Here is a 26,298-nt window from a genome sequence, read left to right on the forward strand (position 1 = left end):
AGAAGGCCCTGCAGTGGAACTGGCTGGCCTGACCCAGCAGGGCTCTTCTGAGGCTCTTCTCAGGGGAAGGCCTCGGCCTCTCTGCCCTGTGGCTGGCCCTGCAGAGGAGCTGGCTGGCCCCTGGGTGAGACGGGAGGCTGGACTGGAGGGACCCTCCCTGGCCTGACCCAGCAGGGCTCTTCTGAGGGTCTTCTCAGGGGAAGGCCTCGGCCTCCCTGCCCTGTGGCTGGCCCTGCAGAGGAACTGGCTGGCCCCTGGGTGAGACGGGAGGCTGGACTGGAGGGACCCTCCCTGGCCTGACCCAGCAGGGCTCTTCTGAGGGTCTTCTCAGGGGAAGGCCTCGGCCTCTCTGCCCTGTGGCTGGCCCTGCAGAGGAACTGGCTGGCCCCTGTTTGAGACGGGAGGCTGGACTGGAGGGACCCTCCCTGGCCTGACCCAGCAGGGCTCTTCTGAGGGTCTTCTCAGGGGAAGGCCTCGGCCTCTCTGCCCTGTGGCTGGCCCTGCAGAGGAACTGGCTGGCCCCTGGGTGAGACGGGAGGCTGGACTGGTGGGACCCTCCCTGGCCTGACCCAGCAGGGCTCTTCTGAGGGTCTTCTCAGGGGAAGGCCTCGGACTCTCTGCCCTGTGGCTGGCCCTGCAGAGGAACTGGCCGGCCGCTGGGTGAGACGGGAGGCTGGACTGGAGGGACCCTCCCTGGCCTGACCCAGCAGGGCTCTTCTGAGGGTCTTCTCAGGGGAAAGCCTCGGCCTCTCTGCCCTGTGGCTGGCCCTGCAGAGGAACTGGCCGGCCGCTGGGTGAGACGAGAGGCTGAATTGGAGGGACCCTCCCTGGCCTGACCCAGGAGGGCTCTTCTGAGGGTCTTCTCAGGGGAAAGCCTCGGCCTCTCTGCCCTGTGGCTGGCCCTGCAGAGGAACTGGCTGGCCCCTGGGTGAGACGGGAGGCTGGACTGGAGGGACCCTCCCTGGCCTGACCCAGCAGGGCTCTTCTGAGGGTCTTCTCAGGGGAAGGCCTCGGCCCCTCTGCCCTGTGGCTGGCCCTGCAGAGGGACTGGCTGGCCCCTGGGTGAGACGGGAGGCTGGACTGGAGGGACCCTCCCTGGCCTGACCCAGCAGGGCTCTTCTGAGGGTCTTCTCAGGGGAAGGCCTCGGCCTCTCTGCCCTGTGGCTGGCCCTGCAGAGGAACTGGCTGGCCCCTGGGTGAGACGGGAGGCTGGACTGGAGGGACCCTCCCTGGCCTGACCCAGCAGGGCTCTTCTGAGGGTCTTCTCAGGGGAAGGCCTCGGACTCTCTGCCCTGTGGCTGGCCCTGCAGAGGAACTGGCTGGCCGCTGGGTGAGACGGGAGGCTGGACTGGAGGGACCCTCCCTGGCCTGACCCAGCAGGGCTCTTCTGAGGCTCTTCTCAGGGGAAGGCCTTGGCCTCTCTGCCCTGTGGCTGGCCCTGCAGAGGAACTGGCCAGCTGCTGGGTGAGACGGGAGGCTGGACTGGAGGGACCCTCCCTGGCCTGACCCAGCAGGGCTCTTCTGAGGGTCTTCTCAGGGGAAGGCCTCAGCCTCTCTGCCCTGTGGCCGGCCCTGCAGAGGAACTGGCCAGCTGCTGGGTGAGACGGGAGGCTGGACTGGAGGGGCCCTCCCTAGTCTAACCCAGCAGGGCTCTGAGGTTCTGATTCTCTAAGGTGGTGACTGGGAAGCTAGAATGCTTCCAGGGAAGGATGTGCAGTTCTGTAATCTCTGTTGCCTCAACTTCCACAATTCAGATGGGACCAAAGAAGGAAGCACTGTGGCAGCAGCATGTAAGAACTCAGGTGAGGGTATTGTGTATGAGTTGCCAACCTCCAGGTGAGACCTGGGCATCCCCTGGAATTCCATCTCTTGGTTACAGAGGTCTTTCCCCCCCCCCCCAAGAGAATGGCTCACTTGGGGGGGGGACTCCAGAGTCCTCTCCTCGCCCAACCCCACTTGCCCCATGCTCCACCCCAAATTCTCCTGGAATTCCTCCGCCTGGAGCTGGCAACTGCCATGTGAGATGCGTCTCCCTGCCACCTCTGGATAGGGATCATTTTTCTGCCACCCTTTGCAGCTGTTTTGACTGTTCTCATGGATCCTGTGAGGAAAGCTCCTTTTCTACCCTACTAGCACCAAATAAAGCAACATTTTAAAGACGTTTTAAAATCTGAAATTGTTTTTTATTTAGTGCCTTTGTTCTAAGCAGAAGGAAATAAACAGCTCCCCTCTCCCCCCCCCCTTCCAAATAACAGTGAACGTTTAGTGCAAAGTCGTCTTCAGTGGATAAAAATCTTCATTTGTCTGAAGTACAGTACGTCATTACAGGCACAAAATAAACTTTAAAAAAAAAAAGGAATTGGGTTAATATACAGCTGGACTGTGTTACCAACAACCCCTTGGCCCTTCCGGCTGCTCTGCGGGGGCATGATGTCGAATCAGAGCCCCCAAACCTCAGCCATATGTGGGGTGAGAACATCACAGCCTGGGCTGCCCCTCCTGCATGGGAGGGCTTGGGGCTGTTATGCTCAAGGCACTCTGGAAACAAATGGATGTGCTTGAAGGCAGGAATCTGCGGGACGTGACAAACCGTCATCTCTAGATGTAGCCGTGTCAATTTATACAATTTAATATTCCTTAACAAATCCTCCAATCCCTGCCAGGGCAGAGGGAGATCCTTCTCAGCTAAGATCTCCTGAGTGTCTGGGGGGAGGGAGCAGACAGAAATGACATCCCCCCCCTCTGGGAGATGAGGGCCACATACAATTGCTGCAGCTTTCCCAGGTAACAAGGTCTGGCCTGGAGTGATTTGAGCAGGGCTTGTTCTTTGGGCAGGATTTGAACTCGGGTCTGTCCAAGGCAGTGGTTCCCTAATGCTTCGACGGAGAGGGCCCCTATATTGGGGCACAGTGTCATGGCAGCCCACGAGCCTCCCAGATGTGTCTTGTTCTGGCCTTGTGGTGTCCACCGTATGCCTTGAGTGCCTCTCTTGTTGTGCTGCTAACGCTCACTCCTGTGTGCCGTGGGGGGTGCTGACTTGGGCCCCAGCAGCAGGGGCGCTGCCGTTGTCATTCCCATACTATATTCCACCACAGAGGTCTTCGGATGTGTGCAGGCCTGATTTTTCCATTGCAAAAACGTTTACAGAGTGATTCCAGACCTGGGGTGGGGGGAGTTCCCGGAGGGAAGGAAAGGCCACCCAAATAATGGCTGATTAATTTGCCCTTTGGCTTTGATAGCGTTCTCAGTACATTTCCAAATCTCTCGCTGACAAAGAAGAAAGTGCAAAGTAATTTCGTTAGTCCTTTGTTCTGTTTTACAAATATTATAATATATATATATATATATATACCATTTATATAAATAGCTTTATATCTCTTCTTAATAGATAGTTTTCTATGGAGAGGAAGCCAACTCTCCCCCTCCCTCCTCCCTGCTTTCCTTGACACCTTTACAGACATCGTGCCGAGAAGGAACCATCTTGTCCCACAAAAGTTTGACTCCTCAATAGAGCCAGCTGCCCCTCCCCGCACCCCAGTGACCCCCCCACACACACACACATACGGCCCATAAGGCACCGTCTTGGCACTGCAGCTAACACCCCCCCACCCCACCCCCCCTGATCCCCATGGCGCTTCAGCCCAGAAGGCCTCTGGAGAGAGACAGCATTGGCCTCCCCCCCCACCCCCACCCCGCTGAAGCCTCCCCCTCCCCCTCGAGCAGGAGAGCCCTGATGCCTCAGAGGGAGGATTCTGCATCCTGCTCCTGGGCTGGCCACACCGCTGCACCTCTTCCACAAGCACGCCCAGTGGTGCTGAGAGTGTGGCACACTCCTGCGGCCCCCCAGCAGCCCCCGCCCGGGGGCCACAGAGCTTTCAGGGGCTGAGGGCCCACGGCTGGCCCCCTCCCTGTGGCCTGCTTTTGCTGGAAGTCTCTTCTATGTTATTGTTTTTAAAAATCCAGTGTTAGTTTTCCCCAGATGCAAAGAGGCCGTTTCTTCGCCTGGGACGGGCCCTAGGGATTTGTTGGCCGGCCTTCACAGGGGTGCACCAAGGCTTCTCCCACTTGTCCTCTGTCCCCGTCTCCAAATCATCCACGTGCTCAAGGGGGTGGGGGTGGGAAGACAGGGCGGGCCGATCCGCCCAAAGGGAGGGGAAGGGGGCTGCGTTTCCCGTTGGCTCTGCTTTTTGATCCAGCATCTCTGATGTCAGTGTAGTACAGTAGTGGCAGCAAGAAGACGGGCAGCGATTCCGGTGTGGCTCTGTGGCCAGAGAAGCATGCCCCTTTCCTTCTGGAGCGCTGCCATGGGACGCATCGCCCAGATGTGCCGGCAGGTCGCTCACTCGCTCAGGGAAACACTGGTGCCCCACTGCCAGCCTGCCAGCCAGGGATCCTCCTTTCCTTTCGGGAAGGAAAGCACTTTTGTTTCCAGAAGGACGGCTGGTGGAGAAGAGGCTCTCTGGCTGCCTGGGACTTGAGAAACAGAGGACATTCCACACCCCGGGGGCTTCTGCCATCCTTGCAAAACTTGTTTTAAAAATTTCCACCTCCATAGTCGACAGTGAAGGAAGGTACAGAGAAGCCCATAAGTGCATTAATTGCCCCTCCAGTCCAAAGGCCCCCTGCAGTCCTCGGGGGGGGGTTGTATCTGGCCGCATGGTCCACCTCTGGCTTAGTTAAGAACCAAGGGGCAAAACGTGGCTATTCATGGAGGAGGCAGAAGGGTGTTTTCCCTTGGTCCAAGAGTCTCGCACAGAAAGGTCTTGCGGAGAGGAGAACTGCAGATCGCAGGGTCCGCGGGGTGACCCTGCTATAGGAAAGTTTTCCCCCTTTGTGGGAGGTGCCCAGTTCAGGGGCCTGGTGTAGTGGGGGGGGCATGGCTTCCACCTGGGCAGGGCTGGAATGCTGCAGCCATCCACATCCCACAGGCCGGGCTGGCGAGGGGAGTTTCCCATCAGACAGAGAACTTGTAGAATTCTTTCCACCCCGGAAAGACACAGTCCTGCCCGTGGGGGACACACGGACAGCGGCTCCAGCACGGGACGCATTTGAACATGAAGACGCTGAAGCAAATGTTTCCAAACGATGGTGCAAGATTTTTGTGCTGGAGCAGGCTGAGAGCTACTTGCTGGCTGTGTCCTTAGGGGGGAATTAATGGTCTGAGAGAAGGAGAGATCCCTCCCTGCCCCCTGGGAGGGGGCTGGGATGGGCTGGAAGAGAAGACAATACGGAGGGAGGTACTAGAGATGTTAAAAGGATCCAAGGGGGACAGTTGTCCTGGAAAGTTCTCAGGACCCTCAAACGTTACTGATCCGGACGCTTAGAGGGCTGCTCTCCCTCTCGGCCTTCTCCCGAAAGGATTCTTCCAGCTTCAGCTTTTCAGGATCTCCATATCTTACGGTCTCATGGAGGCAGCAAGGGGGTGCAACTTTGATCACCTGCTCAAAGAGACTGAAATCCGCCACGTACTTCCCGCTGGCAGACAGAGAGATGACTGGGGTGAATTCGTAGCCCCAGAGGATCTCTTCGGGGAGGTAGGAGGTCCGCACCTGGCAGGTGGCGCTGGTGGATTCCACGGTGCCACTGAGAATGACCACCAGCTCAAAGTCTCCCTCGCCCGTGCGCAGAGCCATGTCCCGGAAGGGGCTTCTGTCGTCCACCACGTGGTAGAACGTGAGGGGCAGGATGAGGAAGGGGCTGTCTGAGGAGGTGTCCACCTGGAAGTCCACGTTCACCTGGTTGAGTCGGACGTTCTCTCCTTCTTTGGTGAGGTGGGTCTGGAGGAGCTTGCCCGTGACCTGGCAGCCGATGAGCAGGCTCTTGCGCATGTTGGCCACCCGGATCATCAGGCACGTCTTGCCATTGTGCTGCGCCACAACCGCGTTCTGGCTGAACTTGATGGTCTCCGCCCTCTTCTTGGGCCGGGCGATCTTGGCCAGGAAGGTGCCCGTGATGAAGATCTCCATGATGGTCGTCAGGACCAGCTGACTGATGAGGAGGACAATGGCGAGGGGACACTCTTCGCTGATGTAGCGGAAGCCGTAGCCAATGGTGGTCTGGGACTCCAGGGAGAACAGGAAGGCCCCGGTCAGCGTGTGGACTTGCATGACGCACGGCGTGTGGTTGGCGGGAGGGTCAAACTCCAGCAGGTCTCCGTGCAGCACAGCCACAAGGTACCAGATGACGCCAAAGACGAACCAGGTCCCTGCAAAGGAGGCTGAGAACAGGATCAGCTTGTAGCGCCACTGCATGTCGATGAAGGTGGTCCACAGGTCCTTCAGGTAGAGGAACCGCTTGTCTGCGATGTGCTCCATCCTCACGTTGCTCCGCCCATCCTTTGTCATCACCCGCCTCTTGCGCAGGGCGGCGGCTATCAGGGGGCGGCTGTCCGTCTGCGTCGTCTGGCTGTAGTAGACTTTGGTGGCCGAAGTCATCTGCGGGAGGGGACAAAAGAAGACAGGGGGGGGAGGGTTATAAGAACAGGATAACGCCAGAAGAAGACCCTTGCTGGGTCAGGCCAATAGTACGCCTAGTCCAGCCTCCTGCCCCACTCAGGGGCCAGCCAATTCCTCTGTAGGGCCAACAACGGACAGAGAGATGCCCTCTGACGATTTCCTGCCCCCTTTTTAAGCAATGGTTTTTTAAATAAAGAAAACGTCTCCATAGATGCAAAGTACAACATAGTAAAGGTAAAGGTATCCCCTGTGCAAGCACCGAGTCATGTCTGACCCTTGGGGTGACGCCCTCCAGCATTTTCATAGCAGACTCAATACGGGGTGGTTTGCCAGTGCCTTCCCCAGTCATTACCGTTTACCCCCCAGCAAGCTGGGTACTCATTTTACCGACCTCGGAAGGATGGAAGGCTGAGTCAACCTTGAGCCGGCTGCTGGGATTGAACTCCCAGCCTTATGGGCAAAGCTTTCAGACGGCTGCCTTACCACTCTGCGCCACCAGAGGCTCTGAAAGTACAACATGGGATGGTTCTAAGCCCCTCAACCAAACTGGCACGACTCCATTCCACTCTCCGCCCACCATATAATTATTTCCTGCCAGTCCCCCATTCAGCATTTTCATCTGCCTACCCTGGCTGGGAACTTAGACTCCTAGAATGAGGGGGAGCTCCCCACCTCCTGAGGCAGCCCCTTCCACTGCTGAACTAGACTCCCAGAAGCCTAGAGTGGGAAGGGGCCATGGAGGCCATCTAGTCCCACCCCCTGCTCAGTGCAGGATCAGCCTCCAGCATCCAGGAGAAGGATCTGTCCAGCCGCTGCTTGAAGACGGCCAGTGAGGGGGAGCTCCCCACCTCTTGAGGAAGCCCATTCCCCAGCTGAACTAGACTCCCAGAAGCCTAGAGTGGGAAGGGGCCATGCAGGCCATCTAGTCCACCCCCTGCTCAGTGCAGGATCAGCCTCCAGCATCCAGGAGAAGGATCTGTCCAGCCGCTGCTTGAAGACGGCCAGTGAGGGGGAGCTCAACGACTCTTGAGGAAGCCCATTCCCCAGCTGAACTAGACTCCCAGAATCCTAGAGTGGGAAGGGGCCATCGCAACCCTGCAGGCCTGAAGATGCTGCTCTTCTACCAGGCCTGTGGTTGAGTCTAGGACAGCTGAATCTGTGGACTTCCTGCCTCTCCACTTCTTTCAGGTCCCTTCCCTCTTGTTGGATGAGCATCTGTTCCCGGCTGACAGCCCATCTTGCAGGCCAGACTTAAGATGGTGTGTGTGTTTGGGTTGTAAATTTTAATTTTTAGGATATTTTCCATTTGTCTATGAATGTTTTAATCAATACTGTGAACCACTCAGGGCATCCTTGTGGAGTCGGGCAGTCTATAAATCAAATAATAAATAAATAAATATTCTTCTGTTTTAATGGCGATAAACATAAAAGCTTTAGCTGTAGTGTGTATAAAAACAAATGGTTTTATCATACATCCTGTTTAAACTTAGTGGGAACATCCAGAGGAAAGGGCAGAAGAAAGGAGCCTGTTTCTTTTGTGTGTTCCAGCAGATGGCAGGAGAGGTCTGGGCATGAGGAGGGACCTCCCAAAACATCTAAGAACCTAGAGAAACCATGTTGGGTCAAGCCAGTGCCCTCTCCAGATCAGCATTGTGTGTCAAAAAGCCAAGGGCCATCAGGAGGTCTGCTAGAAGGGCTAGAAGCTCCCTAATCCTTGCCCGCCCCCCAAGCACCAAGAAGGCAGAGAATCTCAGCCCCAGACAGAAGCACACCTGAGAGGCCCTGTTGGTTCAGGCCAGTGGCCCCTCCAGTCGAGCATTCTGTGTCACTCGGTGGCCATCATATGGTCCACTAACAGGGCCAAAACTCCAAAAGCCCACCCACTGTGGCCCCCCCAAAACACCAAGAAGGCAGAGCACCAAGAATATAAAACAGGGATCTGCTGAGGAGATCTTGGGGGCCCATCAGGCCCCTCCCCCCAACATGCACAAACCAAGCAAACAAAAACGGGCAGAGCCCTTGACCTTCCCGCTCCCTGAATCTCCTTGGCTCGAAGAAGAAGAGTTGGTTCTTATAGGCCGCTTTTCTTTACCCAAAGGAGTCTCAAAGGGGCTTCCAGTCGCCTTCCCTTTCCTCTCCCCACAACAGACACCCTGTGAGGTGGGTGAAGCTGAGAGAGCCCTGAGATTACTGAAGAAGAAGAAGAGTCGGTTCTTATATGCCGCTTTTATCTACCCGAAGGAGGCTCAAAGTGGCTTCCAGTCGCCTTCCCTTTCCTCTCCCCACAACAGACACCCTGTGGGGTGGGTGCGGCTGAGAGAGCCCTGATATCACTGCTGGGTCAGAACAGCTTTCTCAGTGCTGTGGGGAGCCCAGGGTCACCCAGCTGGCTGCCTGTGGAGAGGAAGGGGGAACCCAGCCTGGCTCATCAGATTGGAGGTCCGCACTCCTAACCGCTCCACCAAGCTGGCTCTCAGTAACGCAGCACAGTTTAAAATCAGTTTCAAAACCTTAATATGCCATTTTCCAGGCCCAGCGTATCTCTCACGCCCCCCTGCAATGTTCCCACTAGGGTTCTGCTGGGCTACCCAAGTGCCCCTGATTATAGTTGCCAACTCCAGGTTGAGAAGCCCCTGGAGATTTGGGGAGTGGAGCTTGGGGAGGGTTGTTGAAGGGAGGGGGGGTCGTACCACAGAGCCTGCCTCCCAGAGCGGCCCTTTTCTCTGTCCCCTTGAACATTTGGAGGTCAGCTGTCCTTCTTGGAAATCTCCAGGCCTCCCCTGGAGGCTGGCAACCCTGGGCCCATTCCCCTGCTTGACTTCTGGATCCCAGAATGGGTGAATGTGGCGGAAGAACCAAGCCCAAAACATCCGGCTAAAGTTGGCAGGGATGGCCGGGCAGAAGAGACAAGGGCCAGCCTGTGCCTCCCGTGTGCCCGGCCGGCCGGACATCACTGGCCCTGGCCAAGCCTCCCCCACCCTCTCCCCCTTCACAGAGCCCGTCAATCAGGAGGGGAATGAAAGCAGGCCGACCCCCCCCCCCCATGTTCCCGGAGAGGCACTGCCCCTTCTCTGCCCAGCCGTCCCCTGGAGCCTCAGCCGGAAAACAAACCCATCATGGACAAGAAAGGCCCTTTTCATCCGGACCTGTCAATGTTTGGAAAGGTCTTGTGGAAGCCGCAGTCCCCCCAAGACCGCCGGCCCCTGCGGGGGAGGGCTAGGAGGGGAGGGGGCTTGGCTGTTCTCTCCTGGGGGGCCTCTGGCCACTTGACGCAAAGAGGGCAGCCTGTCCCTTGCCCAGATTGAAGCCTGAGTTGGCACCGAGAGTTTCCTCTTGGCTGGCTCGGCATCGCCAGGTCTCTCCCCAGGGTCACTTGGGCTTGGGCAAAGGGACTCCCCCTTCAGTCCAGATGCTGCCAAAGAAGGTCCCCGGCCAGCCTTGGCCTCCTCAGTGACCCCAAGGGCTGGACTGCAGCTGGCCCACGTCCATGCCAAGGCTCCACCTCCAGCCCTCACCCCCAAGCTGGCTTCCCAGAAGCTCCCTTGGGGAACAAGCAGGCAGGGCCCCAGAGAACCTCAGCTGGCTGCCCCACAAAAGCTTGGCCCCCTTCCTCCAGCACCTGACTCTCCCCCCCCTCCGTCCCCCCCACACACACAAAACACCCCGGCAGCAGATTCTGAGGTCCTCTGAGGACAGTCATGAAAACTTCACCCAAGCCCAGACTGGTCTGGAGGGGGGAGGGGGTGAAGGCAAGGCTGTGGGAACAATCTCTGCCCCACCCTTTGTGCCCTTTGTGCCGTCCAAGCCGGGCCATTCCTCCTCCCCCTCCTCCCCTGGGCTGGGTGCTGCTGCGATTCGCCTTGGCAAGGGGCTGCCCCCTGGCCACTTGTGGGGCACCTCCCTCTGCCTTTGCTGCAGCTGCCCCTCGCCTGCTGCTGGTCCGGCCTCGGCTGTTGGGGGGCCTGAGAGGCCCTGGCCCAATAGGGATGCCAACTCTGGGTCTGGGGCTCCTGGAGGGAGGAGCCTGGGAGGGGCGGGGGCGGGGGCGGGGCAGGGCAGGGCACTACGTCAGCCTACAGCCCACCTTCCAGCAGGGCCATTTTCTCCTGGGAAGGGGGATCATGAGTGACTCCACGAGAGCTCCACCCCCACCTGGTGGTTGGCAAGCCTACAGCCTGGGCTGGCTCCTGGGGCCCATGCCAAGGCCTGCCAGGCCCCAGCGGGGGTACTATGGACCAAGCCCCTTACCGAGGGGGCCTGCCGAAGCACAGGAGCGGGAGGGGGTGGCGGTGCCCTCCCTGGGAACCAGACGGACCCTTGGGGGTCCTGGCCTGAGAGCCCATCCTGACTTCCACGGTGCACCACGTGGGGATGCAGGGACCTCGCTGCCCCCCGTCCCAGCCAGCCTCTTGCCAGGGGCCCCCAGCCAGCTCCAAAGGCCTGGTGGCCGCTCTGCTGCGGCGTGTCCAAAATCGGTGCTGACCATCTGCCTTGGCAGCTGCCACACAGGAGAGCTTGTTCCAGGGAGCCTCACGCCCAGAAAGGCCTCCGAGCCAGGGCTTTTATGGCAGCGACCGGGGCAGGAGGCGGGAAGGCGCTTCAGAAGGAGACGAGGCTGAGAGAGCCCAGAGAGAACTGCTCAGTCAGATCAGCTTTGTCAGTGCGGAGCCCAAGGTCACCCAGCTGGCTGCATGTGGGGGAGGAGGAGCGGGGAATCAAGCACAGCTGGCCAGATGAGAAGAAGAAGAGTTGGTCCTTATATGCCGCTTTTCTCTACTGGAAGGAGTATCCAAGCGGCTTCCATTCGCCTTCCCTTCCTATCCCCACAACAGACACCCTGTAAGGGAAGTGAGGCTGAGAGAGCCCTGAGATTACTGAAGAAGAAGAAGAGTTGGTTCTTATATGCCGCTTTTCTCTACCCGAAAGTGGCTCAAAGTGGCTTACAGTCACCTTCCCTTTCCTCTCCCCACAACAGACACCCTGTGAGGGAGGTGGAGCTGAGAGAGCCCTGATATCACTGAAGAAGAAGAAGAGTTGGTTCTTATATGCCGCTTTTCCCTACCCGAAGGAGGCTCAAAGGGGCTTCCATCTGCCTTCCCTTCCTCTCCCCACAACAGACACCCTGTGAGGGAGGGGAGGCTGAGAGAGCCCTGAACAGAACAGCTGTGGCAAGCCCAAGGTCACCCAGCTGGCTGCATGTGGAGGAGGAGGAGGAGGAGGAGGAGGAGGAAGGGGGGAATCAAACCCGGCTCGCCAGAGTAGAAGTTCGCACTCCTCCCCAGGACGTGACGTTTGCTCCAGAGGAACTGATCTCTGTCCTCTGTAGGGCAGTCATGATTTTAGGAGTCTCCCAGACTCTTCGTGGAGGTTGGCAGCTCTGCAAAAGAGCAGGGGATATCTGAAGGGCCCTTGTGGCCAAGGTGTGATGGGGGGGCACTCAGATCTCCCCCACTGCCCTTCCCTCTGCCACCTGTTGCATCTGGCTGCGGAGCCCAGCACTGGCGCCAGCCCCCCCCCCCCTGCCTCCCTTGCCCTGCCCCCTCCTTGGCCGGCCGCTGCAGTAACTGATTAACCAGTCCTGGGCAGCCAGGTGACCTTTCCTGGGGCTCAGGGCTGCCTCTGCCAGGAGGTGCCCCCAACAGGTGGACAGGCAGGAGGGGGCTGCCCTGTGCGGGGAGGGGGAGGCAGCAATAGCTGCTGCGTCCCCCGAGAGCCCAGATGTGAGGTGAGGCAGCAGAGGGAGAAACTCTGGCTGTGCCTCCGCAATCCCAGGGCCGGACAAAGGCTGCTTTGTGGATCAGCTTTCTCACCTGGAGCCCCTGGGCAGAGAAGATCTCTGGATGCCACAGGAAACAGATACGGGAGAAGGAGGCCGCTGGGACGGCCCAGGGATCGGATCGAGGGGGGGGGAGCAAAGAGGGCTGCACAGAGGGTGCGATCCAGGCATGGCCCAGAACCACGGGGGGGGGGGTGTCAGGGTACGAAGGAAGGAAGGAAGGAAGGAAGGAAGGAAGGAAGGAAGGAAGGAAGGAAGGAAGGAAGGAAGGAAGGAAGGAAGGAAGGAAGGAAGGAAGGAAGGAAGGAAGGAAGGAAGGAAGGAAGGAAGGAAGGAAGGAAGGAGAGGGCCAACGTCCACAGAAGAAATCCACCTCAGAAGTGCCCAGATGGTGGCGAAATCCAGGTCAAGGGGGAACAGATCCTGGCTCCCTCCAGGGCCATGCTCAGGTGGCAAACCCCAGCAATCCCCGTAGCTCTTGGAGGAGACCCCCTACTTCATGGGAGGCAAGTCGAAATCCCTCAATCCGCCCCCCCCTTTCTGCTCAGTGAGGACCAAGCTCACCTCATGCCCCTCCTCTGTTTATTCTCCCACCTGCCCCGCTGTGAGGGAGGTCAAGCACGGAGCGAGTTAGGCCCCAGTTCCCAGGGTTTTTGAGCCTGGCTCTCACGCAGGGCCGCACTCTGACACTCTAGCAGCTACACCGCATGAGCTTATCACTGAGTGGACGGATACAGCCCGCCCCCCCCACCTCACCCCCCCCCCACCCCGGCCAGGCTCTCGCTGTGGCTCGGCCAGCCTGGGGACCTCTGCCTTTATCCAGATGGGAAGGCCTCCAGTTCTCACTACCAGCCGTGGGCTCAGGTTCTCCCGCTGCCCCGCCCCACGCTGCCCAACGAAGGCTGGATGAAAGGGCTTCCCAGTCCCCAGATCTCCTTGGCCGGAACAATCGCGTCTCTTCTTAATCCTCCCGATAAATGCAAAAGACCAAGTTCGTCGGGGCCATCTTCCCATGGAACGTGGCCTCCCCAGGGGAGGGCGTTATCTCTTCTGGAGGGGTTGGAGTGTGGGGGGGTGCATCCTGAACTGCCCCCCCCCCAAGCCAGCCCCGTCGCTCTGCTGAGAGATCAGGGCCAAACAGCACTGTCCAGGCCACCAGCGATCGGGGCCGTTACGGGCCCCAGTGTGGCTTCTGGCCTTCCTTGCAGGGCACAGGTTGGCCTCGTCTTGAGAGCTAAGCAGAACCGGCCCTGAATAGCACTTGGATGGGAGACCCTCCCCCCAGGAAGTCCAGGACTGCTGTGCAGAGACAAGCTGTGGAAAACACCCCCCATACACACACACACACTATCTCACCCTGGTGTGTGTGTCTTTTGCCATGACCCCGATGGCCCATTTGAACAGACAGGATCAGCCCTCTACAGAAGTCTGGGGCCACCACACAGAGGCAGCCGACACCAAACTATGCATGTCCCTCGCCTTGGACACCTGGGGAGGGGGTCCCCTTCAACTGTCTGCCACTTTCTGCTACCACTGAGCATTTTGTTGTTGTGGTTAGGTGCGAAGTCGTGTCCGAAACATTGCGACCCCATGGACAATGATCCTCCAGGCCTCTACCATTCCCCGGAGTCCATTTATGATTTATTTACTGAGTATTTATGCCCCCACAAAAGCCATAGTGCATAGAAACTGCAAGCAAACATCAATGCACGAGGAGCTACAAGTCTACTAAGCATTCAGACCGGCGAGGGTAAGCGTGACCCGAACCTGCGGGCCTCCAGGTCGAAAGCCTGGCTCTTCTCAGGAACCCTCTGCCGGCAGCTGGGGAGAAATGGCACCGGAGACAGAGGTATCCCGGAGGACTTGGCCCTTGGCCCTCGGCCCTCAGAACATTTGCTTTCTAGCTCTTTGCCAAGGGGAAATGGGAATGCCGCAGGGCCCAGACACCAGCCCTGTGAGCCTGACAGAGGGACACCTTTGGACCAGGGATGGGGCTACTCTGCCCTTGATAGGCTGGTGAGTTTGTGCAGAATAGAGACTTCACCATCCCTGAAGCCTCAGGAGGAGCTCCGATTCCCCCACATGCACAATTCAAGAGGGGGGGGGGAGTCTTGCAGTCATTATACATTAACCCCCTGAACTTTGACTTGCATTAATCTGGCACAAGACAGAGACTCACGTCTGCCTTTCTTTCTCCCCCTGCACATGACTTTCTCCAGCTACTAGATTTCTGATTGGGTCCTACTCTGCTCACATTTCTTGCTCCAGGGAAGCAGAACAGTTCCTTGTGATCCAGCCCAGACATAAGAAAATTGGACACGCTCTACTGGGTCAGGCCAGGGAGGGTCCCTCTAGTCCAGCCTCCCCAGGGGCCAGCCAGTTCCTCTGCAGATTCAACAACAGGGCAGAGAGGCCGAGGCCTTCCCCTGAGAAGACCCTCAGAAGAGTCCTGCTGGGTCAGGCCAGGGAGGGCCCCTCCAGTCCAGCCTCCCGTCTCACCCAGGGGCCAGCCAGTTCCTCTGCAGGGCCAGCCACAGGGCAGAGAGGCCGAGGCCGTCCCCTGAGAAGACCCTCAGAAGAGCCCTGCTGGGTCAGGCCAGGGAGGGTCCCTCCAGTCCAGCCTCCCGTCTCACCCAGGGGCCAGCCAGTTCCTCTGCAGGGCCAGCCACAGGGCAGAGAGGCCGAGGCCTTCCCCTGAGAAGACCCTCAGAAGAGCCCTGCTGGGTCAGGCCAGGGAGGGTCCCTCCAGTCCAGCCTCCCGTCTCACCCAGGGGCCAGCCAGTCCCTCTGCAGGGCCAGCCACAGGGCAGAGAGGCCGAGGCCTTCCCCTGAGAAGACCCTCAGAAGAGCCCTGCTGGGCCAGGCCAGGGAGGGTCCCTCCAGTCCAGCCTCCCGTCTCACCCAGGGGCCAGCCAGTCCCTCTGCAGGGCCAGCCACAGGGCAGAGAGGCCGAGGCCTTCCCCTGAGAAGACCCTCAGAAGAGCCCTGCTGGGCCAGGCCAGGGAGGGTCCCTCAAGTCCAGCCTCCCGTCTCACCCAGGGGCCAGCCAGTTTCTCTGCAGGGCCAGCCACAGGGCAGAGAGGCCGAGGCCTTCCCCTGAGAAGACCCTCAGAAGAACCCTGCTGGGTCAGGCCAGGGAGGGTCCCTCCAGTCCAGCCTCCCGTCTCACCCAGGGGCCAGCCAGTTCCTCTGCAGGGCCAGCCACAGGGCAGGGAGGCCGAGGCCTTCCCCTGAGAAGACCCTCCGAAGAGCCCTGCTGGGTCAGGCCAGGGAGGGTCCCTCCAGTCCAGCCTCCCGCCTCACCCAGGGGCCAGCCAGTTCCTCTGCAGGGCCAGCCACGGGGCAGAGAGGCCGAGGCCTTCCCCTGAGAAGACCCTCAGAAGAGCCCTGCTGGGTCAGGCCAGGGAGGGTCCCTCCAGTCCAGCCTCCCATCTCACCCAGGGGCCAGCCAGTTCCTCTGCAGGGCCAGCCACAGGGCAGAGAGGCCGAGGCCTTCCCCTGAGAAGACCCTCAGAAGAGCCCTGCTGGGTCAGGCCAGGGAGGGTCCCTCCAGTCCAGCCTCCCGTCTCACCCAGGGGCCAGCCAGTTCCTCTGCAGGGCCAGCCACAGGGCACGGAGGCCGAGGCCTTCCCCTGAGAAGACCCTCAGAAGAGCCCTGCTGGGTCAGGCCAGGGAGGGTCCCTCCAGTCCAGCCTCCCGTCTCACCCAGGGGCCAGCCAGTTCCTCTGCAGGGCCAGCCACGGGGCAGAGAGGCCGAGGCCTTCCCCTGAGAAGACCCTCAGAAGAGCCCTGCTGGGTCAGGCCAGGGAGGGTCCCTCCAGTCCAGCCTCCCATCTCACCCAGGGGCCAGCCAGTTCCTCTGCAGGGCCAGCCACAGGGCAGAGAGGCCGAGGCCTTCCCCTGAGAAGACCCTCAGAAGAGCCCTGCTGGGTCAGGCCAGGGAGGGTCCCTCCAGTCCAGCCTCCCGTCTCACCCAGGGGCCAGCCAGTTGCTCTGCAGGGCCAGCCACAGGGCACGGAGGCCGAGGCCTTCCCCTGAGAAGACCCTCAGAAGAGCCCTGCTGGGTCAGGCCAGGGAGGGTCCCTCCAGTCCAGCCTCCCGTCTCACCCAGGGGCCAGCCAGTTCCTCTGCAGGGCCAGCCACAGGGCACGGAGGCCGAGGCCTTCCCCTGAGAAGACCCTCAGAAGAGCCCTGCTGGGTCAGGCCAGGGAGGGTCCCTCCAGTCCAGCCTCCCATCTCACCCAGGGGCCAGCCAGTTCCTCTGCAGGGCCAGCCACAGGGCACGGAGGTCGAGGCCTTCCCCTGATGTTTCCTCCCGGCTCTGGGATTCAGAGGTTTCTTCTCTCTGTCCCGTTCTCTTAAGCTCAACCAACACATGAAGCTGCCTCAAAACTGGATCAGACAGTGGATCAGTCAAGGTGAGGCTGGCCGCTGCTCTCCGGGGTCTCAGGCAGGGGTCTTTCATGCCACTTTCCGCCTGGTCCTTTAAGTGGGGATTCCAGGGTTTGAGCCTGGGAGTTCTGCATGCCAAGCAGAGGCTCTGCCAATGAGTCAGGGTCCCTCCCGGATCTGTATGGAAGCCAATGTTTATTTTTTTATTTCCAACGGCTTGGCTACTGGTCAGTGATCAGCCTCTCATGCCTTTGAGGCCCTAGGGGTGCCTGGAGAGGTTCCTTCCAGGAATTCTGGGAGCTGTAGTCTGAGGAGTGGGCAGGCTGGAGAGCAGTGCCTTCCTCTCTGAACCGCCTTCCACGTTTCTTGGTGAGGTCCGGCAAGAGAGAGGAACCACACCTGCTGGAGCCTTCCTGGCCCAAGGTTCTGTCAAGGCCAGCTGGCCAGCCCATAGCTGCCCTCTATGCCCTCGCCCAAAGAGCCAGACCTGCCAGCTGCTGCGGCATGAGCAGGAGGCAGCTTCCTACCCTGCGGCAAGCATGGTTAAAGTGTAACCCTGAGACACTTTACAAGATTAGCCTGCAAATCGGTTTCTACCTCCAGGGCAACAGGGCAGAATCTGGAACAAGAGTCAGCTTGTTAGAACCTGTGTCCCGCCTGGGGGGACTGAGCTCGGGCACGGAGGGCGTGTGAGGAGCGGAGAGGCACAACCCCCGCAATGGCTCTTGTGTGGGCCCCGCCAGAGGAGGGATCTCACGTGGGAGGGGGCTTCTCGTGCACTGGAATTGGATCGAGGGGAGGGCCCCCAGTTCTCAGCCAAGGTTTTCGCCTGCTGTGCACAGAGGTTGCTGCTTCCTGGACTTTGCCCCCCTGCCCAATGCCCCCTTCCTAAAGGACCCCTGCTTTGTGGGGACCCTCCAGGCCGGTCAGCAGCCCCCCGTGATCTCCAGCCAACGCCAACCAGGGCGGCAGAAAATGGAACCACAGCGGAGTCTGCAGCTGAAGCGAGAACAGAGCTTCCGTCTGGGCCGTCCAGCTTCTGGCAAGAGAAGGCAGGGCAAAGCAGGCGTTTGGTGCAGGGGGGGCCCACTTCAAGAAGGACGTAGATAAAATTGAAAGGGTACAGAGGAGAGCGACGAGGATGATCTGGGGCCAAGGGACCAAGCCCTATGAAGATAGGTTGAGGGACTTGGGAATGTTCAGCCTGGAGAAAAGGAGGTTGAGAGGGGACATGATAGCCCTCTTTAAGTATTTGAAAGGTTGTCACTTGGAGGAGGGCAGGATGCTGTTTCTGCTGGCTGCAGAGGAAAGGACACGCAGTAATGGGTTTAAATTTCAAGTACAATGATATAGGCTAGATATCAGGAAAAGTATTTTCACAGTCAGAGTAGTTCAGCAGTGGAATAGGCTGCCTAAGGAGGTGGTGAGCTCCCCCTCACTGGAAGTCTTCAAGCAAAGGCTGGATACACACTTTTCTTGGATCATAGAATCATAGAATCATAGAATCATAGAGTTGGAAGGGGCCATACAGGCCAGCTAGTCCAACCCCCTGCTCAACGCAGGATTAGCCCTAAGCATCCTAAAGCATCCAAGAAAAGTGTGCTTTAGGATGCTTTAGGATGCTTAGGGCTGATCCTGCGTTGAGCAGGGGGTTGGACTAGATGGCCTGTATGGCCCCTTGCAACTCTGTGATTCTGTGATTCTATGATTCTAAGTCTTCTTCTCCCTTTCTCACAACACAAGATCTTGTGGCCAGTCCTTGAAATGAAGGAGGAGAGGCAGAAGGGACTCCTTCTCCGCACGTAGGATTCCCGGCTGCAAGCACAGGCAGCTTCAAGAGGGGCCTGGATGAACATGTAGAGCCCCAAGGTCTAGATGGGACACTCTGTCAGGGGGCAGGGGTGCTCTGTCTTCTTGGTGCTGGGGGGCCTCAGAGGCTCAGCCAGTCCCCCCCCCAGATACCTGCCTCCTCTCTATTCCCCCCCCCCCCCACACACACACACCTTGGTCTCTTCCCTGCAGCAACGAGGGCCCAAAGGGGGTCCTCTTGGGGCCAGCCCCTCCTCCAGCCAGATTTTCCTTGGCCTTGTAAGTCAGAGGAGGCAATGGGGCCAGACCCCCCCCCCCCGCCCCATTGCCAGGCCCAGGATGGAGGGGCTTGGGGGGCAGTGGAGGAGCAGGGGGGAGCAGGCAAGGCAAGGCAGCCCCCCACTAACTCTGGGCAGACACTGGAAACCCAAAGGCTTGAGAGGGGACCGGTCCAAGCGGGGAGGGGGGGGGGAGGTGAAAGCATTTGACTGTTTGTGAGGGGAACGGTGCAGACAGAGGCCCCATTGTTGTGCCCCCGGACAAGGCCTGAATGGAGCTTGCAGGGACACAAAAGGGCTTTGAGGGAAAGGACCTGCTTAGTATGCGCAGTGGGGAGGCAATCCACGGCCTCCCCTCGGCCTCTATCTGCCCCACTCCATCGCTGTGCTTTGCCTTTCAGGGAGGGGTGCCTGGAGGGAGAGCCCCCACACGGAGAGGAAGCAGCTGCTGCCCCCCCACACACACACACTCCAGCCTCCCTGCTGCCAGAGCCCCCAGTCTCCCCCAAGGGGTGCTCCCTGGCTAGGTCCCGCCTGATGGAGGAGAGGCTTGCTTCAGAGCGCTCCCCCCGCAACCTGCCCCCCCCCTACGCCTCCATCCGGGCCAAGCCGCTCCGCAGGCTGGCCTGGTTCTCACCTTGCTAGAAGGGCCGTGCCCACCCAGCGGGACAGGCAGACCAACCCTCGGGAAATGTGGGGCTTTCCTGGGGAATGTGGGGGGTGGGCAGGTTCCCTGACCAGCACCCACCCTCCCTCCCTCCCTCCCTCCCTTGGGTGCCAAATTTCACCTCTTCAGAATTGGGTGCAGCTAGAAATGCAAGGAAGCAAACACACACACACCCCTCGGACGGCCCCCTCCTGAGGCATTCTGCCTGGCCGTACCCCATTGGCACTTTCTCTCATTTGTATGTGTGTGGGGGGGGCCAGCCCAAGGACAGTCTCTGCTGCACTCCAGGAGCCCTTTGCCAACTGTCCCCCCCCCCCGGCCAAGCCATGCCAAGAAGCAAGCCCGTTCCTCTACCAAAGAAGAGAAATGCCTTTTGGCCCTTTGTTGGGGGGGGGGGGTGCAGGAGTCTTGCCAGGGGGCTCTTCTCCATCAGGTCCTGGGCAAATGGGGTTGCTGTTCTGAGCCTCTCTGGGCTCACAGTCCCCCCACCCTCCACCCCCAGGCCCCTTCCTGCAGTGGAGTTCTGCCGCTAGAGGTGACCCCTCAGAACGGAAAGCTCCTCTGGAGAGGGGCAGAGCTTCGCTTGACCCTTGTCTTCTGGCTTGGTCGGAAACCTGCAGGGCCTGCAACCAACAGACCGTGCGGCCAAAATGTCTCAGACCGGGAGAGGAAGTCGGGGGGAAAGGGGGGACAGGGGAAGCAAAGGGGCCTGCCTCTGTGGAGGAGCCTCTGCTGGGCACGGAGCTTCAGTCTCCAGGGGCATCTCTGGGGAAAAGGCCCAGGCAGGAGGGGGTGGGAAGGACCCTTCTCCGTCTGAGGCCCTGGAGAGCAGCTGCCAGCCTGGGTAGGACCAAGGATCTGGTGCACTGGGAGGCAGCATCCCCTGGGAATGGGCATGGCAGCACAAGAGGCCCCTCATGCCGTTAAGGAGTCCGAAATGCTCCCCAGCTCCCCCTTCACGCCCCCAGCTGACAGTGCCCTGTCTGGCCAGCAGCTTCAGAGGAGGACTCCCTTGCAACTCTAGGATTCTAGGATTCTTCCATCATTTATAAGAATTATTTTCTCAGGATGTGGTACACTAAATTCAGTCTTGTAGAATCTTCTTAATTTCATCTAGAATTTCCTGGAGACCTCATAGAATCATAGAATCACAGAATCATAGAGTTGGAAGGGGACATACAGGCCATCTAGTCCAACCCCCTGCTCAACGCAGGATCAGCCCTAAGCATCCTAAAGCAGAGTCATAGAGTCATAGATTTGGAAGGGACCTCCTGGGTCATCTAGTCCAACCCCCTGCACTATGCAGGACACCCTCAACTCTATCGGTCATCCCCTGTCACCTGCCACCCCTTGAACCCTCACAGAATCCTAGAATCCTAGAGTGGGAAGGGATCTCCTGGGTCATCTAGTCCAACCCCCCTGCTCTATGCAGGACACTCACAACCCTCTTGCTCCTCCACTGTCACCTGCCACCCCCTTGAGCCTTCCCAGAATCAGCCTCTCTGTCAGATGGAGAGCTAGCCTCTGCTTAAAAACCTCCAAAGATGGAGAACCCACCACCTCCCGAGGAAGCCTGTTCCACTGAGGAACCGCTCTGACTGCCAGGGACTTCTTCCGGATGTTTAGATGGAATTTAGAATCCTAGAATAACAGAGTGGGAAGGGATCTCCTGGGTCATCTAGTCCAATCCCCTGCACTATGCAGGACACTCCCAACCCTCTCGCTCCTCCACTGTCACCCTTGAGCCTTCCCAGAATCAGCCTCTCCGTCAGATGGCTCTCCAGCCTCTGTTTAAAAATGTCCAAAGATGGAGAACCCACCACCTCCCGAGGAAGCCTGTTCCACTGAGGAACCGCTCTGACTGTCAGGAACTTCTTCCTGAGGTTTAGGCGGAATTTATTTTGAATTAATTTCACCCTATTGGTTCTGGTCCGTCCCTCTTGGGCAAGAGAGAACAACTCTGCTCCATCCTCTATATGGCAGCCTATCAGATCTCCAGTTTAGTGTAGTGGTTAGGAGCATAGACTTCTAATCCGGCATGCCGCGTTCGATTCTGCCCCCACATGCAGCCAACTGGGTGACCTTGGGCTCGTCACGGCAATGATAAAACTGTTCTGACCAAGCAGGAATATCAGGGCTCTCTCAGCCTCCCCTCCCTCACAGGGTGTCTGTTGTGGGGAGAGGAAAGGGAAGGCGAATGGAAGCCGCTTTGAGACTCCTTTGGGTAGAGAAAAGCGGCATATAAGAACCAGCTCTTCTTCTTCTTCAGTAATCTCAGGGCTCTCTCAGCCTCCCTCCCTCACAGGGTGTCTGTTGTGGGGAGAGGAAAGGGAAGGCGAATGGAAGCCGCTTTGAGACTCCTTTGGGTAGAGAAAAGCGGCATATAAGAACCAGCTCTTCTTCTTCTTCAGTAATCTCAGGGCTCTCTCAGCCTCCCTCCCTCACAGGGTGTCTGTTGTGGGGAGAGGAAAGGGAAGGAGATTGGAAGCCACTTTGAGCCTCCTTCGCGTAGATAAAAGTGGCATCTAAGAACCAACTCTTCTTCTTCCTCAGTAATATCAGGGCTCCCTCAGCCTCCCCTCCCTCACAGGGTGTCTGTTGTGGGGAGAGGAAAGGGAAGGTGACTGGAAGCCGCTTTGAGACTCCTTCGGGTAGAGAAAAGCAGCATATAAGAACCAACTCTTCTTCTTCTTCTTCTTCTTCTTCTTCTTCTTCTTCTTCTTCTTCTTCTTCTTCTTCTTCTTCTTCTTCTTCTTCTTCTTCTTCTCTCAGTCAACTCCTCCCAGGCTCAACAGACCAAGCTTGCCTCAGGGGATTTTCAAGGCAAGAGGTGAGTCGAGGTGGTCTGCCATGGCCTGCCTCTGCATTGCCACCCCTGCCCGTCTTGGGGGTCCCCCCTCCAAGTGCTCAGCAGAAGTGGTCCTGCCCAGCTTCTAAGGCCTGGTGAGATCACGCTGGGCTCCCTGGGGGTCTCCCATCCAAATACTAAGCAGGGTTGACCCAGGCACCGGCTGATTTCCACGGTTTTGCTGAGCCCCCCCCCCTCCCCCAAGCTCCTGCAGCCCTGCCGTGTCCCCTGCCGGGAGATGAAAAGGAGCCTGCCGGTTCCCTCCCTCCACGGGCTCCTCCTCCGGTGGGACCCCTCCCCAAAGCAGGGAGGCCTCAAGAAGCAGCCCAGGAAACAAGGAAGGAGAAACATTCCCGTCCCCAGCAGCTCCTCCCAGCCCAGGGGCTTCCAGGCGCAGGTCTGAAGGGGGGTTCAGGTGGGTGGGTGGAGGGGGTGTCAGCAACCCCTTGACAAGGCCGTAGAGATGCAGGTAAAGGGGGAGTTTCACGGATCCCCTGCGTCCCCAGCGAAACATATCCAAGGCTGCAGATCAATCCAGCCAGAACGCTCCCTTGAAGCCAAAACAAAGCGCTGGAGGCCGCAGGAGCAGAGGAAGGCCTGGGCAGAGAGGGGGCCCCCAGGGCCCTCGGTTGGCAAGACCGGCCCCCCCCTTAAGGAGAGAATACGGGGAGGGGGGAGGGGTCACATCCTGAAAGCCGCCATGGGTGGGCAGAGACTTGGTGGCAAATAGCACAGCACAGTAACTACACACACACACACACACACACACACACACCAAGGTACATGGTCCCTGCTGAACATTAGAAGGGAGTGGGTTCTCAGGCACCTGCTAGAGAATTTGGAGGAGGCCGAGAGCAAGTCCCCTCTTCTTTGCACTGACAGCCCCCCCCCCCTCCTGACTCTTGTTCCTTGATTGACTCGTTCACTGGTCTCCGCAAAGGCGCGCCAAAGCAGCTGACATTGTTTTCCTCTCCTCAGTTCTATCCTCACATCGACCCTGTGAGGTAGGCAGGGCTGCGTGTGTCAGTCTGAAGGGCACCCAGCAACCCTGCACCGCTCAATTTGGGATTCGAACCTGGGTCTCCCAGGATCCTAGTCAGACGCTCTGCCTGCTGCCACCAGCAGTTCACCAAAGGCTCTCCAGAGCAACAGACCCCGGCACATCAGCACTTGGGGGGACCCCCGGAGGAGAAGGCCCACCCCCAAAGACCCCATGGTGGAGGAGCAGCTGAGCCAGTGGGGCGCCTGACCCCACGGGGGCTTCTTGGGCAACAAACCCTGGCTCATCTCCCGGGGCCACAGGATGGAGGGCCAGGTGGCAGGAGGTGCCCAAAATCTAGAGGAAGGTGTGGACAGCCATCCCAGGGAACCCCCCCCCCCCGCTCCCCGTCTCTCTGGACTCCCAGGAAGTGGCCTCTGTGAAAAGGGTCCGGCAGACGGGCCGGCCAGTCCTCTTCCCAGAGTTACATTCCTGCATCCGACCTCGGGATGGCCATTGGCAGGCCTAGAGACACACGAGCCCCCAGCCCCCAGCCCCACACCCCCTCCCCTCTGCGGAGCCCTTGGGCATGAGAAGCCCCCTCCGAGCTTGGCTGAGCACCTTGAGGTGCCTGGTCCTAATCTCAGTCCAGCCGCTCTGGACTCTGGGGCACCGATCAGCAAGGGGAACGGCCAAGGGCCCAGGGCCCAGGGACCCAGCAGCCAAAGGGACCCAGCTCTGATCGGGGGGGGGAGGGGGGAGCCGCTCAGACCTGCCCCTGCCCTTTGCACCTGCTGGGCACCCCACTTTCTTTGCACCCCCCTGGGGAGGAGCAGGACATGCAGCCGGTGCAGAGGCGGCTCAGGCCAGAGTGAGGTCCCCGCCCCAGGAAGGCTGGCCTGGCCAGGAGCAGCCAGGAGAGGCCCAGGGTGACCCCACACCCTTCCCCACACCTGCATCCATTCTGAGCAGGCAGCTGACCGTCCTCCCACCAGGCTGGAGCCCCACTAGGGGACCCGGGGAGGTCATCAGGGTTCGGAGGAGAAGGGCTGGAAAGGGGAACCACAGATGAAGCTGGGGGGGGGGCTGTTCCCCTGAAGAGAATTTCTGCTTCCTGAGCCTTTGGCTGACTTCCCCTGTCCTCATACAGTTTTAAATCCCCCCATTCGGGACCTATCAGTGTATGGGTGGGGGGTGCCCCCTTGGTGCTCAGTGGCCAGCAGAGCAAATGGGCAGTATCTGTAGACCGTGGTCCCTCCTAGGCGGGAAGCCTCCCGACCTGGGTCCATCCTCCCATCCCCCTCTTCAGGATTGCTCCTGTGGGCCAGACCCAGGCGGGGCCCTGTGCAGCATCTGGGGGAAGCCCCCCCCCCGCCGTGCAGAGGGCAAGGCTCTCCCCAGCTCCCACCCCAGGCTAGTCCTGTGGTCTGCCTGCCACCCCCTTACCTTGAGTCTGGAGAAGGAGGGGCAGAAGAGCAGTCCGGAGACCCCCGGAGCGGACCGCACACAGCAGAACCGGGGCTGACCCAGCCACAGCGGACGCCTTCCTCTCAGTGCTGGCAAACGTCCTCCCACGCCCCCCACAATTCCAGCCAAGGGTGGTGTGGCTGCGTCTGTGTCTGTGGCTGTGGCTGTGGGACCCGGGCAGGAAGGCGCTGGGCAGCTCGTCCCACATCCCCCGAGAGAGTCTCCGATCTGGAGGGCTCGGTCCCCCCCATGGATTTATGCCTCCTCTTTTCTCTCCACCTCTTACCAAACTTTGTCCAAGTTCAAGTGAATGAAAGGATTATTTTTTAAAAGGAGGGGGTGGCAGAAGGAGGTGACGGACAGTCCTCGGGGGCCTATCAGGAGAGGCCAGCGGCCGGCACAATGGGAGAACAAGGGGGGAGGAGCAAGAGAGTGTGAAAGAACGAGGAGAAGGAGAAGAAACAGAGGGGGGTGAAGAAAGAAAGAAAGAAAGAAAGAAAGAAAGAAAGAAAGAAAGAAAGAAAGAAAGAAAGAAAGAAAGAAAGAAAGAAAATGAACAGGGAAAGGTGGGAGGGGAGGGGCGGGAGGGGCTCTGAGTGTGTGGGGGGGTGAAAGTTTCAGAGGGGAGTTAATGAGGTGGAAATGAAATGGCTTGCAGGGCCCTGGGTTGGGTTTCTCCCCCAGCACTTTGTGTGCAAGGGCAGCGGCAGGCGGGGATGGGTGGGACGGGGTTACAGCCAAGCCCTGGGCAGGTTGAGCCCTCCATAGAACATGACTGAGGAGTCTTCCATCAGGAGCCCAAAGCTCCAAGCAGCCGCCGCGCTGCACAGACATCTGACAGGTCTGCAAGAGGCCCCGGGAAGCTGGCAGGGTCTCCATTAGGGGGGAGGGCTTGGCCGTGCAGGTCACTCTCTATCCAGGCCGTGCAGGTCACTCTCTCAGCAGAGGGCACCCATCAGACAAGCCACAGGGAGCTCTGGGGAGCCTGCAGTGCACTGAGAGTATGTGGGCAAAGTAGTGGGGCTACAGCTGTTCCGCCTGCCCCACCTAGCCCACACAGTCCGTCACTGGCAAGCCCCCCCCCAAGTTCACTGAATAGATGCAGCAGCAGCCCTGCTCTTCAAAGGATGCAAGGAAACTAGTATTGGGGTTAATCTTAATTGCAATTGTATTTGGTGGGGGGTAATAGTGATTGTTTTACAGGGTGTTTTAAATTGTGATAAGATGTTTTATTGTTAACCGTCACGAGCCAGCTCTAATAAATAAAAAGGAAAAAAGGAGACTCCCTTGGCTTGGAAACACGGGAAGTTCATTGCGGAATCCTCAGTCATCTACAGTTCCGGATTTGTCATTTCTGAGTGAGGTGGCTGAGCATTCAGTCGCAGAACAACTGCAGAATTTCCTGAAAGGAACATCAGCGTCGACCCATTCCAATCCAACTTTCAACCTGGCCCTGAGATTAGGATAGCTCTGATCGCCCTCACAGATGACCCCTGAAGACACCTGGATCTAGGCAGAGTGGTGTTGCTGTTCTTACTCGACTTAACAAAGGCACTCTGTGAAGTCCCCGATGGGGAATCACCCAATATGTAGCTGATAAGGGACTACAAAGAACATCCCTTAAACG

At 58.9% G+C, this 26,298-nt stretch overlaps 1 protein-coding gene across 1 annotated transcript; it reads right to left on the reverse strand.

The window, feature by feature from the left end:
- Window positions 1–3,719: 3,719 nt before the first annotated feature.
- On the reverse strand, window positions 3,720–24,960 carry LOC143827475 (ATP-sensitive inward rectifier potassium channel 10-like). The gene is made up of 2 exons (XM_077317095.1): window positions 24,651–24,960; window positions 3,720–6,434 (listed from the first exon to the last, which is right to left on the reverse strand). Exon 2 carries the CDS (start codon window positions 6,432–6,434, stop codon window positions 5,298–5,300), a length of 1,137 nt encoding a protein of 378 aa, XP_077173210.1. The 5' UTR covers window positions 24,651–24,960; the 3' UTR covers window positions 3,720–5,297.
- Between the last annotated feature and the right edge of the window lie 1,338 nt (window positions 24,961–26,298).

This window comes from Paroedura picta, chromosome 1 (assembly GCF_049243985.1).
Source record: "Paroedura picta isolate Pp20150507F chromosome 1, Ppicta_v3.0, whole genome shotgun sequence".
NCBI lineage: Eukaryota > Metazoa > Chordata > Lepidosauria > Squamata > Gekkonidae > Paroedura > Paroedura picta.

Bases quoted from the DNA above. Each gene is read 5' to 3' on its own strand.
- LOC143827475 (XM_077317095.1), bottom strand. From the start codon at position 6,434: ATGACTTCGGCCACCAAAGTCTACTACAGCCAGACGACGCAGACGGAC.